The sequence below is a fragment of the Panthera pardus genome, unplaced genomic scaffold, assembly GCF_024362965.1.
Source record: "Panthera pardus isolate Hobbes unplaced genomic scaffold, ASM2436296v1 HiC_scaffold_24, whole genome shotgun sequence".
In the NCBI taxonomy this organism is placed as follows: Eukaryota; Metazoa; Chordata; class Mammalia; order Carnivora; family Felidae; genus Panthera; species Panthera pardus.
In genome coordinates this window covers 66,190,605-66,203,282 of record NW_026526810.1, presented here as the reverse complement: position 1 = coordinate 66,203,282, position 12,678 = coordinate 66,190,605, and the positions used below count along the sequence as shown (strand labels likewise).

The following is a 12,678-nucleotide window of genomic DNA, read 5'->3' as shown; positions in this document are numbered from 1 at the left end:
CTTTGATATCCAGGAAAGACCTGGGAGCCATGCCGTTCCCTCACCTGGCTTCACCTGGGCCTGGATGCCACCCTGCCAAGCTGTCATCACATGGCTTATCTCAGAGGACTGTAAAGAAAGAGGTCCTTCAGTGGTAGCCTGTTTCCATGACCACCAACCAGCCTAACCCAGCAGGACATCTACTCTAAACAACCCCTCCCCCATAATGTGCTAGAAATTGAATGTGTACTTGGCTCAGAAAACAGAAAAGGCTAGTCCCCTGACATTTTATATTCCTTCAATATATGAAGACTATTCTGTAGCTTCACTGTCTTTTCTTTCTCAGCCTATGTAGTGGCTTGTTATCATTTTTCCCTTCTTAGCATATTATTTCTATAAATTTAGAAATTCTCATTCTATGAATTAGGATCCATTTCTGTTTTACAGATGGGAAAACTGAGGCTCAAAAATTAAGGACCTTGTTCAAGGTCTCAGAGCTCCAAACTGTTGGGCCTGCCTGTCTTCACTCGTGTATAATGCACATGAGGCCCAGATTCACACAGCTGGCTTCTAGTCCTGGCCCTCCACTTTCTGGGTTTGTGATCTCAGTTTGTGCCTTAGTTTTCTCATCCATAAGACAAGGAAAACAAATGTTACCACATCATTGTCATTGTTGTTGTTGTTGTTATTATTAGTATTATTATTACCACCATGCACTGTCTCCTTCAGTTAATAGCCCAAAACACTGATTAAATGCCCACTGTGTGGTGATCAACATGGGAAGGGAAGTGGCGGTGTGGTGCAGAAGGGGCCTGGGGCCTGCAACCCTCCCCTCAGGACCCTAGTCAGAGAGACTCAGCAAGGGTAGAGATGGGAGGGAGCATTCCCAAGAATGATGTACAAGTGGAGGGTTGTAACCTCTCCTTTTCTGCTCACCCCCTTGTTTTCTCTCCCAGACTTTTGGAGAGAAGCTCCTAGGGGTCATGGCCTGGATCATGCCCATTTCTGTTGCCCTGTCCACATTTGGCGGAGTAAATGGGTCTCTCTTCACCTCTTCCCGGTGAGTGTTGTCCAGGCCTTTCCTGGACCAGGGGCCATTCTGCTATGCTTATTGCTCTGTGTATATGTGGGGTATTTGTCTCCATCAGCAGGGGTCTGTGTGGGCACCTGGGTGGTGACCTGGTAGGGGGTGATTGCTCACATAAGGGCAGATGTGTGTCAGCTTGGATGCAGAGGGGTGTGTGCTGCTCACGTGGTTACCTGCGATGTGTGTGGCTTCACATGTAGTGGCGAGAAGCCCCATCCCACCTCATTTCAGTAGGAGCCCAGGGCTGAGGAGGTCCCAGGCCACCTGATGCAGTCCTAGGTCTGAGTACTGTGACTGGCAGCAGGACAGTGTCTCAGCTGCAGCCTCAGAGCCCCTTTGCTACTTGACTAGAAACAGGCTATGCTGGCTAGAAAGGAACCCCACTCTACAAGGGACCAGGAGGAGCATGGGCCTGGGGCTTCTGGGCTGGTGTCTCATGGAAGTTCTGGGACCAGCCCATAGGTGGGATGGATCATCTCTGAGTGCCCTGCAGCTTCTCCTTGCTCAACAGACATGTGGCTATGGGCAGCCTTCTCATGGTCGCTCAGGAGACTAGGGCAGAGTGTGTGAAGTAAGAGAAATGTGGAAGAGCTAAAGGAAAGCATTTGTCCAAAGCCATGCCCCAAACTCCCAAATTCTCAGGGAAGCCAGAAGTTCAAGTGGGTCCAGGAAGCCCTAGCTCCTGCCTCCACACCTCTAGGAATCTGGCCCCTCCTCAGTGTCTCTTCTTACTATCTCCGGAATGGGCTATTGAGGCCGGCAGACACTGGATAGTTTCCATTGGTGTGGTTCTAGGGGTTCTCCCAGTTTTCTTAGAAAGTTCCCTGCCCCTAGGGCACAGTTCTACTGAAAAGATACAGTAAAAGTGGTGTCCCTGGGTTTAGCTGCTTCCAAAGCCACCTATCCCATCAGGGAGGAGTTCTCATGAAATGTCAAAGGAGTACCATGTTTTCAGGATCCAGGGCAGGGAAGAGGGAGTGTAGGTATCCTCTTTACCCCAGGACCCTATGAGACTCACCCACAGCAACCTCGTGTGCGTATTACACAGGAGCAGTGGCCACCTGGAGGCCTCAACCGAGGGCGAGCAGTGGAAGAGCAGTGACCCATGAGGCTCTCTGAGATCTATTGGAAGGAGAGTGACTGGCTATAGTCACTTTAGAGTGGGGTTTGTCCCTCAGGCAGGCCAAGCAGTGGTCTGCGTGCATGTGGTATAGCTGTGTATGCATGCAGGACACAGTGGCCCTGGTGTGTGAGACCTCTGATTCAGAGGCACAGCTCACCTACCAGGCCTCCTCTGCTCATCTTTCCAGTTCCTTCCTTCCTTCCCCCTCCTTCCCTGCTCTCTCTTATTCTTTTGTGTTTAGTGTATGGAGAGGATGATCCTTCCTGAGGAATAGGAGTGTGTGTGGCGTGTGTCATGCTTAATGTCATTGTCTCTTCTGTTGTCAGCTAGCTGGGCAAGAATTGTCTCTTGTGAACTTGACACTTGAAAATGCTGTTGGACCTGGACAGTTACACATGGTCCTGGCTGCATGTGGAGGAGGGATGTGAATGCAGAGCCCTGGCTATGTGCATGATGAGGCCCACAGAGCACCTGTGGCTCAGTTGGGTGCATGAGGCTGCACCGTAGAGGGGCGATATTGTGTGGCTGCATGAAACTAGTGACAGTGGCCTAGGAGGTTGATGATGGCAGCTGATGGTGATGCACATGGGTACTTGGGGCCATAATGGACTCCCACACTTCTACCAAACTGCTGCTGTTAGCTCCATCCCCCTCACACACAAATTACAATGTAAGTGACAGTTTTTTTCAGAACACCTAGCATGCTGATTCTGTCCTTTCTGTCCCCATTACACCATCCCCTTCCTCCAACCTCTAGGTGTTTCTTTCTCCCTACAAAATTCTAGAGAAAAGAAAAAGCTAATCCGCACTAATATGTAAATGACTCCCAACAGCTTCTTGTATTCTTTTCTCTCAGAAAAGGGACAGAGAAGAAGCGTTCCCTTATGTTAAACCTTCTCTTTTTAAAAATAAACTTTTAGGGCACCTGGGTAGCTCAGTCGGTTGAGTCTGACTTCAGCTCAGGTCATGATCTCACAGTTCATGAATTTGAGACCCACATTGGGCTCTCTGCTCTCAGCACAGAGTCTGCTTCAGATCCTGTGTTCCCCACTGTCTTTGTCCCTCCCCCACTCATGCTATATCTCTCTCTCTCAAAAATAAACATTAAAAATTTTTTTAATAAATAAACATTTTTTTAAATTAACTTTTAGGGGCACCTGGGTGGATCATTCGGTTAAGTGTCTGACTTTGGCTCACAGTTTGTGGGTTCGAGCCCCGTATTGGGCTCTGTGCTGAGATCTTGGAGCCTGCTTTGGATTCTGTGTCTCCCTCTCTCTCTGCCCCTCCCCTGCTCATTCTCTCTCTCTCTCTCTCAAAAATTAAATAAACATTAAACAAATTTTAATTAATTTTTAGACATCAGTAGCCTGACCGTGATATTGTACTATAGTTTGGCAGTATGTTACCAGTAGAAACAGGGTGGATACCTAGGATCTCTCTGTATTATTTATTCCAACTGACTGTGAATCTACAATTCTCTCCCCAAAAAAGTTTAATTTTTAAAAAGTTTAAAAAATAATTTTTATTCCAATTATAAATTCCTTGTCTATTTTAGAAATTAATTTTTTAATAAAGTCTAAGGAAGATAATTAAAATTACTCATAATCCTATCACCCAGAGATAATCAGTTGGTATGTTTTTACATGTCCATAATTTCTAAATTAATTGGAACCATACTGTATGGAACCATACAGTTTTCTATCTTGCTTTTACCATTTGACATTGTATTGTGAGCATGTTCTCATGTGATCAATTTTTTTAACATTATTATGACTGTAAAATATTCCATATTAATAGATACACCATAATTTATGTAATCAATCTCTTACTTTTGGGCATTTAGGATATTTCCAATCTTTTTTATCATTAGAGTATCTTTGTATACATACCTTTTACTAACTCATTATTCATTTCCTTAGGATGGCTTTTTGGGGAATAGAAAAAGTAGCTTAAGGATATATAAATTTTTAGGTATAATAAAATACAATATGTACAATACAATAAAATACACAGATGTAAGTGTTCAGATTGATGAGTTTTGAAAGATGTAGACAGCCATGTAAGCACCACCCAAAATGAGATATAAAATATTTCCATGTATCACCCAAGTTTCCCTTTCTGGTCTACCACCCATTCTCCACCCCCAAAGTAGCAACTACTTCTTGACTAGGATATCAGTGTTTTTAAGGTTTTCCATGGACAGACAGTTCAGTTCCCATGTATCAGAGAACCTGTATCCCTCGAGAATGGGGGAAGCACATTTTTAGAGGGATTAAAGCATTATGAGGCCCGCAAAGTGAAGGCACAATCATCAGTAACCCCAAACCACTCAGACCATACTCGGGGTCTCCATGCACCCAGAATCCATCCATTATCCACTGGCTGCCTTTGGTCTGCCTGCACCTGCACTTGTGAACGTGGGTCCTGTGACAAGTGGGCTGGAGTGTGCATGGGAAGGTGGGTACCTGGTTGGGGTGGGGAAGATGCTCCTGTGTGAGCAGAAGGTAGGCATGGATGAGGGAGACTGGGCTGGGGAGGGACCTTCCTTAGGTGGTCCATGGGCCATCCCAGGCTGACTTCCTTTTCTTTCTACCAGGCTATTCTTTGCTGGAGCCAGGGAAGGCCACCTTCCCAGTGTGTTGGCCATGATCCATGTGAAGCGCTGCACTCCAATCCCAGCCTTGCTCTTCACAGTAAGGGCCCCTCCTTCTGCCAGTCCTATATACACCCTTTCTCTTAGCACTTGATTTGAGCTGGGAGCTCACACTTCCCCCACACACCCCTGTCCCCCTCTGGCCTGCTCCTAGGTTTCACTGGGTCTTAGATAATCTGGCAAATGGCATGAGTGGGCTTTGTGAATATCAAGAGAAAGAACAAGGAAAAACCCTGAGTCATGAAACACCTTCAGGCTCTCATCCTGGCTCATTTCTATTCTCCCATCCTTTTGGGTCAGACTGAAGGGACTGTCTCATGACTCTACAGCCTCATAAAGAAACTTCTCCTTTCTTGGCTTTCCCCTACACCTGCTGCTCACGGAGTTGCAGCTTTGGGCCCCTGCTCCTAACCAATTGCTGCACACTCCCAGCACTCCCCTCAATCTTCTTACCCCAGGAAGCTCTGCCTATCTCTTGGAAAACATGACTGAAACAAATTCAGTGTTATGCGTAGGTACACCAAATAAGAAAATCATAAAGAAAGGAAGACTAGTAACTGAAAATGAAGAAAAGGAAACTTGGGACAGGGAAGAAATGAGGGCAAAATGGCCCCGAGTAGAGTCATTTGGAGGGGTAAAAAGAAAGAGCAAAGACTTGTCCCCACTGAGTCTTTTGAGTTATTTTTTTTTTCTTTCTGTATCCTGAATACAGTATTAAAAATGATTTTGTTCCATCAGAGAAGCAGTTAGACCAGGATAATAGAGTTCTCAGGAGTCAAGTGGAAACATTGTACAACATGAGGGGAGTTTCAGAATGTTCAGATACAGGATGAAGGCCATCTGATTGGTTAGCTGTGAAAGGTGCCTAGAGACCACCTAGTGCTCCCAGTGACCCACAGACTTGTTTCCAGTTTGAGCCATTGGTGAAGTCCTGTGACTGCAAGGCAAGTATAGTCAGAATCTGGTTTATTTGCCTGTTAAAATCTTCTAGATTATTTTCACCATCAGATCTTACAAGAGAACTGAACCTTCTCTTGGCCTTAACAAATTAACAAAGGGGCAGAACATGGTTCTGAGAGAGCCACTGAGATGATTTTGAAGTTGGAAAGTGGACTCTGTCAAGAAAACCTCATGGGGCTGTTATGAGAGTTAGATGGGTTAATATTTGTAGAACACTAAGAACAGGGCTCGAAGTGCTTTATAACTGTTATAAACAGTTTTTTTTTTTTTTTTTTTTTTTTGTTTTTTTTGGCTGGGATTGTTATAAAACTGTGATATTTAAAAAAGCGGGGCGGGCGGGGGGGGGGGGGGAGGATAATGACTCAGGAGAAGAGATTGAGGGTAAGAATAAAGCTTTAATCTGCAGTTAACAATCTTCCCTAAGGGACTCAAAAAAAAAAACAAAAACAAAAACAAAAAAAAACAGCTTGAGCTACAACCAAGGAAGAAATATAAATGAGACCAGGGCAGACCGAGAGCCACTGTCGCCAGTGTGGCCAATCCAGTTGTTTACAGCCAGTATCTGTTCTGATTGGTTAGTGCCCATGCCATACCAGTGCTTAAATATTTTTATTATCACTCCTGCAATAAGAAAGAACTTACTGGCAACGAAGGTGTTAGCAATGGCCAGGGTGACTAGGGGATGCTGTAAAGTCTCAATTTTGAGACATTCATCATAAAATGGTGTTGTCTTCCTAGAGGCAGAACAGTCCCCTGACCTGTAAATAGCTCCTCCAGTGTCCAAATATCTTTCTGATTACTGATGAGTTTCTCCCATTCTCTACAGTGCATCTCAACCCTGCTGATGCTGGTCACCAGTGATATGTACACACTCATCAACTACGTGGGCTTCATCAACTACCTCTTCTATGGAGTCACAATTGCTGGACAGATAGTTCTTCGCTGGAAGAAGCCTGACATCCCCCGCCCTATCAAGGTGCTGCCCTTGGGACCCCCTCCATCTCCTCTACTGGTTCTAGCTGCAGCCCAGATTTTTAAATCACCTTGTTATCAGCTGCTGACCACAGATCATAATTTCTATGATGGTAGCAGACCCTCTGGGAAGCAAGGGTTATGTATAAATGGGGCAGCCATTTCCATTTTCCACTGGAGACAGGACCAGAACAAATTGCAGCTGGAAGAATAAGTTAGATTAAATGTACTTTCATCAGGTCATTTCTTTGTTTCCTATGACTCTTATAAACTCCAGTTGATTTTTCCAGACTCCCTTATCTCTCCAACATTTCCCTGAATCTGCTGATCTGTCCAGTCTCCTCCTTATCCCTCCAGATAGCTGAGTTTACTTGAGCTATGTCTCCATCCCAGAATGAGTTTCCTTCTCCCATCTGCCTATCCAAATCCTAACCATTTTCCACATAGGCCTCAAGTTCCTCCTCTTCCCTGAAGCTTCCCAGTCCACCCCAACCCTCCATGTGCCTCTCTTGTTAAACTACTAGGGCCCTATAGGTAGTAGGGTGCTTGGTGAACCTATTGATGGCTACAAGAGATAATTGTGTGGTGGGAATGAATGGGGTTGCTCAGAAAAAAATATGTGAGAGCACTCTGGGTTCTCCTGCAAATTGGAAGAATAGAGTATATCCCTGAGCTATTTGAACAATCCTATTCTAGAAACAGAGAAGACTAGATCCTTCCAGAAGATTCTTCCAGCTGAGGAATTCCAGCTCTTGACATCTGTTTTCCACCACCACTTTCCTACCACTCTTAGAAAGCCTGCTAGGATGACAACATAGAATAACCCATCCCTCCCCCAACCCTTTCATACCCTCTGAGAAGAGATGACAGGGAAGAGAAAGGCAGCTGAATCTAGAGTCTTGAAGAAGACTCTACTGGGAACTCCCACCTGTGGCCAACCAGATAAGATGAAGCCCATAGAGCTGATGCTTCTTTTTGAAAAAACTGAGGCCCCTGACTGTCTTATACTATGGTAGGTTTCCTGATTTCTTGGACCTTGGCAGATTTATCTTCTCAAATGGCTTGAGAGAGACACATTGAGACTGATCCTGGGATTAGATCTTTCACATTGAGAGGGATGGACATTTGCCCACATGGTGCCCAGATGAGGGCCCTGCCTAGAACCGGGCAAGGGTAAGGAACCTGACATATCCAGGCCAGTTCCTTCTTTCCTCTCCCTCATTCCTCCACTTCTCCTCCACCCTAGGACCTCAGCAAATATATACCAATATACCAGCAAGCTTATCGATCCCCATGGGCTTCTATTATTGCCACAAACACATGGCATGGATGACAAGGTGTTGTTTCATCCTTCCCAGAAGAGAAGATCCAGTGAAAATCATTCCTTCCCTAGTTCCCCTCTCCTATTCCTATCCCACTACCCAAGTTCACCAACATTTGTTGACATAGCACTTGATCTGTCAGGCCTAAGGGTGTGGAAGCCACAGAGCTGAGTGAAGTCTACCCTTTGCCCTCAAAGATGCCTCCCTATAGGTTGAGAAGAAGGAGGATGCCCTGATCCTGGGGCCCCTGGGGTCCACACAGCTAACAGCACCTCTGCTCCACAGATCAACCTGCTGTTCCCCATCATCTACTTGTTGTTCTGGGCCTTCCTGCTGATCTTTAGCCTGTTGTCGGAGCCTGTGGTGTGTGGCACTGGCCTGGCCATCATGCTGACAGGAGTGCCCGTCTATTTCCTGGGTGTTTACTGGCAACACAAGCCCAAGTGTTTCAATAACTTCATTGGTGAGTTGTTGAGGGCGCTGGATGGATAGAGGGCCTTCTGGTCTGGACTGGGTCTCCTGGTCAGGAGTCCTAGGCTGGTCCACAGAGCTCCGTAGAAGAAGACAGGATGAGAAAGGGTGGGTGCCTTCCCAGAAACCTCTGAGGAGGGGAGAACAGCTGAGGTTTGCACACAGACCTTAGACCTATAAGAAAATAGGCAACTTGACAGCCATCCTGCAGGAGCTGCCTGAGGTAGAGGCCAGGGAAGACCCTGGAACTGGTGGTCAGCAAGTGTAGGGAAGGTGCAGGACTAAGGCTTTTATGGGAATGGGCAGCCAACAAACAGGCTTCCCAGAGACAGAGGAGGTGGTAAGGTGGCTGTCTCCTGGAATGGAAGTCTCCTGAAGGTGTTGGCAGCTCTGCTGAGTCTACATCTGGGGCAGGAGATCTGGGCAGGGCCATAGCCTGGTTGGCTGTGTTGATGGGATGCTCAGCACTGACCTGTTCTGTGTAACCTCCCATAGAGCTGCTAACCCTGGTGAGCCAGAAGATGTGTGTGGTTGTGTACCCCGAGGTGGAGGGGGGCTCAGGGACAGAGGAGCTGAATGAGGACACAGAAGAACAGCGGCAGCCCATCTACCAACCCACTGCCTGCAAGGACAAGGACTCGGAGCAGTCCCAGCCCTGAGGACCACCATCCCCTCTCAACTGGCTTCTTCTTCCTACACCCCCTTTTTGCCCTCCTTCCCGGGCTAGGTCCCACCCCAACACACACACACACACACACACACCCCTCTGCTTCTGTCAAGCAGGGGCAGGACCTGGGTGTGGGTGTAAAAAACTATAAACAAAGACACTGACATTTGTACCCAAAGAACCAGTTTCTTACCACCAGGGCCTATGTCCAAAACCCTTGTGAGGGTTTGCTCCAAGCAGTGGGAGGAGAGAGGAGCTGCTGGGGGTATCCTACAGGGCCTTCCTGCACCGCCCTGGGGGCTCAAACCCTCACTTGTCTCCTCAGGAGCCCAGTTCAGTACTGCCTTCCCTCCCCATTCCTGAGCCCAAGGGAGGCCTCTGCTCAGAGAAGTGGAAGCAACAGTGAGTCTTTTGGGGAGGGACAGACTCAAGCAAATCTGTCATCTTTAAAGGTCAACTGGAGAGACCCATATCCCTCTCCCTTCACTAGGAACCCAAGAAATCAGAGAGATGCTTCCCTCTGTTCTCTCCTCTCCCCCTCCCCAGGTACCTCCCCCCACCCCAGCTTGGGCTCCCTGGCTAGAGCAAGGTTCCTGTCGGGACACCACCTTCCTACTGAGCTAAGGACCAATGAGCAGGAGAACTGCCCCCTCCTCCTAACCCCAAGCCAGGCCTGTGGAAGAGATTGGGAAAGGCTCAAATTGCAGAAACCCAGCCCTGCCCCTGTCTCCTGCATCCTGACCCCCATTTGGTGCCAAAGCTTCCTGAAGCCAGAAAGTCTTCTTGTTTTCAGTGTAGTGGACATTTTTCTCTTGATGGCAAAGCTGCTCAGCTCCTCTTCCCTCCCTACTCCCACGAGAAGAAGCAGTCACTCCATTATCCCTGCAGCCATGCCCCCAACATGCCCACTGCTGGCACCCCCATCATGTCCTTTTCCTCCTCTCTGGCTTGGCTCTGGGACCAACCAATGTGAAGGCTCCCCAAGCCCTTCAGGCCTGAAACCCAAGCCAAATCAGCCTTAAGTCACCTCCCATCCAAGAACTGGACCTAAAAATACTCCCTGATTTCTAACCGTCAGGATAGACCTGGTATGAAAAGCCTTCCTGGAATGGAGGGTGCTTTCCCACCCACCCCTCAGAAGCGCCCATCCCATAAGCTGGAAGACTATTTGGGGAGAGAGTGTCTTCTGAAGGCTAGTTCATCCCTCCTCCCCCTACTCAGATACCCCCCTTTTTTGGTCCCACCACTGCCTGTCTTTAGACAGCCTCCAAGACAGGATGAAAGGACAGTGGCAGAAGGTACCCATTTTGGAGATACATTCTCTATGGTATGTGGACTTCTGGCCATCCTGTGGGCAGAGGCTGCCTTTCCCTGCACTCCAGAGGAAGGCCACCATGTTTGCCCTTCCTGCCACACTTGCTGTGCTAAGGACTAGGATCTTTTCATCGCAAAGCAGGATCCCCTCTTTCCTACCTCCCTGTACCATCTGCTTAGACTAGAACACGTGGGGAGTGCTCCTGGCTTGCTTGGCTCCACCAACTCCCCACCTGGCCTGCCTGACCCCCCATTGGTGAGCTGCCAGGTTTGGTTTGAGTTCTGGTCCCTTCCAAGTGGAGGGCAGGATAGGGCTGGCCCCTCAAGGGTCAGGGAACCGTCCTCCTGTTCTCTGTTCTCATTCCTCCAACCTCCATCCCTCTTTTAATTGTTGGGGTTGATTTGTTTGTTTGTTTCATAAAGTGAATGCCTTACTTTTTTGGATAAATATTTTTGAAGCTGGTATTTCTATTTCTTTTGGATTTTTTAATGTAAGGTTGTTTGGGGTGGGGGGAGGGCCTTAGTTATACCTGGATAATAATCTTCTGTCTTTGAGTTGGTTGAGGGTTAGAGTTCGTTTTGTGGAGGGTTTTTTGTTTTTTGTTGTTGTTTTTTCTTTTGATGTAATAAAATTTTAAATGGAAATGAAGTTGTTGGTGGTAATAACTCAGTGATCTTCTGAAACAAAGTCCCCAGGTGTTTCCTATCTCATGAGGATGCTTTGGTTGCCAGCTTCACCCCAGAATGGCCCTTGCTCTGTTCCAGGGACTCAGTGCCAGTACAAATACCACCTCTTTGGGTTTGTTGTTGTTGTTGTTGTTGTTGTTGTTGTTGTTTTAACTCCCTCTCGTTTTGAACCAAAAACTTTCTCATTGCTTCAGTAAAATCAGAAAGTGTTAAAGTTCCTACTTTACCGAGAGCCCACAAACTAGCTGGGAAGAAGAACCTCCTCACTGCCCAGTTGGGGACATGGATGACAGACAGCACTAAGTTGAGTGGAGGGAGGCAAAGGCAGGGTGGTTCCCCAAGGCCGGATCAGCAAAGGCTTCTGGCACCAGGACAGCTGGCACCAGGTGGGAAAGGAAGGGACAGGCTGAGCTTGTGGAGAGATGCCAGGGAGACTTAGGAAAAGACCCAGCCAGATACAAGGGGTTTGACAGGAGGGACTAGGAGGTGAGACACAGTCCCCCTCAGCTGCACAGAGCAGATTGAGAGGACCGTGTCTAGTTAGAAGACTAGGAAGGCTGCTGAGTGAGGACAGAGGAGGGAGCAGGTACAGTAGGAACAAGTTCGCCTCGTGCTTTGAGTTAATTGCTGGAGGAAGTTGATGGGATTAGGCCCAGTCCTTGCTTGGAGTGCCTCCTTTGTGGGCAGCCTCCCAGCTGCCTGTCCTGGGGCTGCATTACTCCAGAGCCAGTACTTCTGGCAGACATGCGCAGGGGAGGGTGTTATTAAGACATCACCCTCTACCATCTAGGACACGTGAGGACACAGGCAGGCAAGATGCCTCTACTCCCAGTCCTGGCCTGGCCCCAACACTCCTCATTTATGGCTGGCATTTCTTCTAGACTCAGACTGGAGGTGTGCCAGTCACAGGGGTACAGATGCTTGGCTCTGAGTCCCAGGTCAGCAGCCACTAAACAGCTTGTGTCCTTGGGCAAGTCACTTAACCTATATAGCACTTTTAGAGAAAAGGAAAAGAAGAAAAAAAAAAAAAGGATTAAACCTATTCTCAAAGAGTCCTTCAATCTCCCAGCCCAAGGTTGTCCCCAGAGAGCAAGGGCAAAACTGGGCAGAGGCCAGTCTTGTGCAAGAGGCTTCTCTCCAGGACTCAAATCCACCCTTTTGAACCCCCTCTGCCCCAATACACATACTTTTCCTTTCCATGGCTGCCAGTATATTCTCCATGTTGCCTCATTCCAGCAAGTCTGGCCCTTCCCAGTCCCCTCTCACCCTGTGGAGACACTTGTTCCTATCCACTACCACCATCCCCCTAAGGTGACATTTGCTGACCTTTTTAACCTGGTCAAATGGGAAAATGTAGTCTCCTCCTGGGCAACATGCATTTATTTTTAACCTGGGCTTTTACCCTGTCTTAACCCTGTCAGTCACTTTAATGGTAGGAATTCA

General features: G+C 47.6%; 1 protein-coding gene across 3 annotated transcripts in view; it reads left to right on the top strand.

The window, feature by feature from the left end:
• SLC7A8 (solute carrier family 7 member 8) overlaps nt 1-11,193 on the top strand; it is a 51,838-nt gene extending 40,645 nt beyond the window's left edge. For all 3 annotated transcript variants that reach the window (XM_019429421.2, XM_019429422.2, XM_019429423.2), the window contains 5 exons: nt 936-1,039; nt 4,786-4,882; nt 6,629-6,778; nt 8,382-8,559; nt 9,063-11,193. In XM_019429421.2, the coding sequence (XP_019284966.1) occupies nt 936-1,039; nt 4,786-4,882; nt 6,629-6,778; nt 8,382-8,559; nt 9,063-9,226 (693 nt within the window). In that variant the 3' untranslated portion in view covers nt 9,227-11,193. The remainder of the gene's footprint in view (nt 1-935; nt 1,040-4,785; nt 4,883-6,628; nt 6,779-8,381; nt 8,560-9,062) is intronic.
• The last annotated feature ends 1,485 nt before the right edge of the window (nt 11,194-12,678 follow it).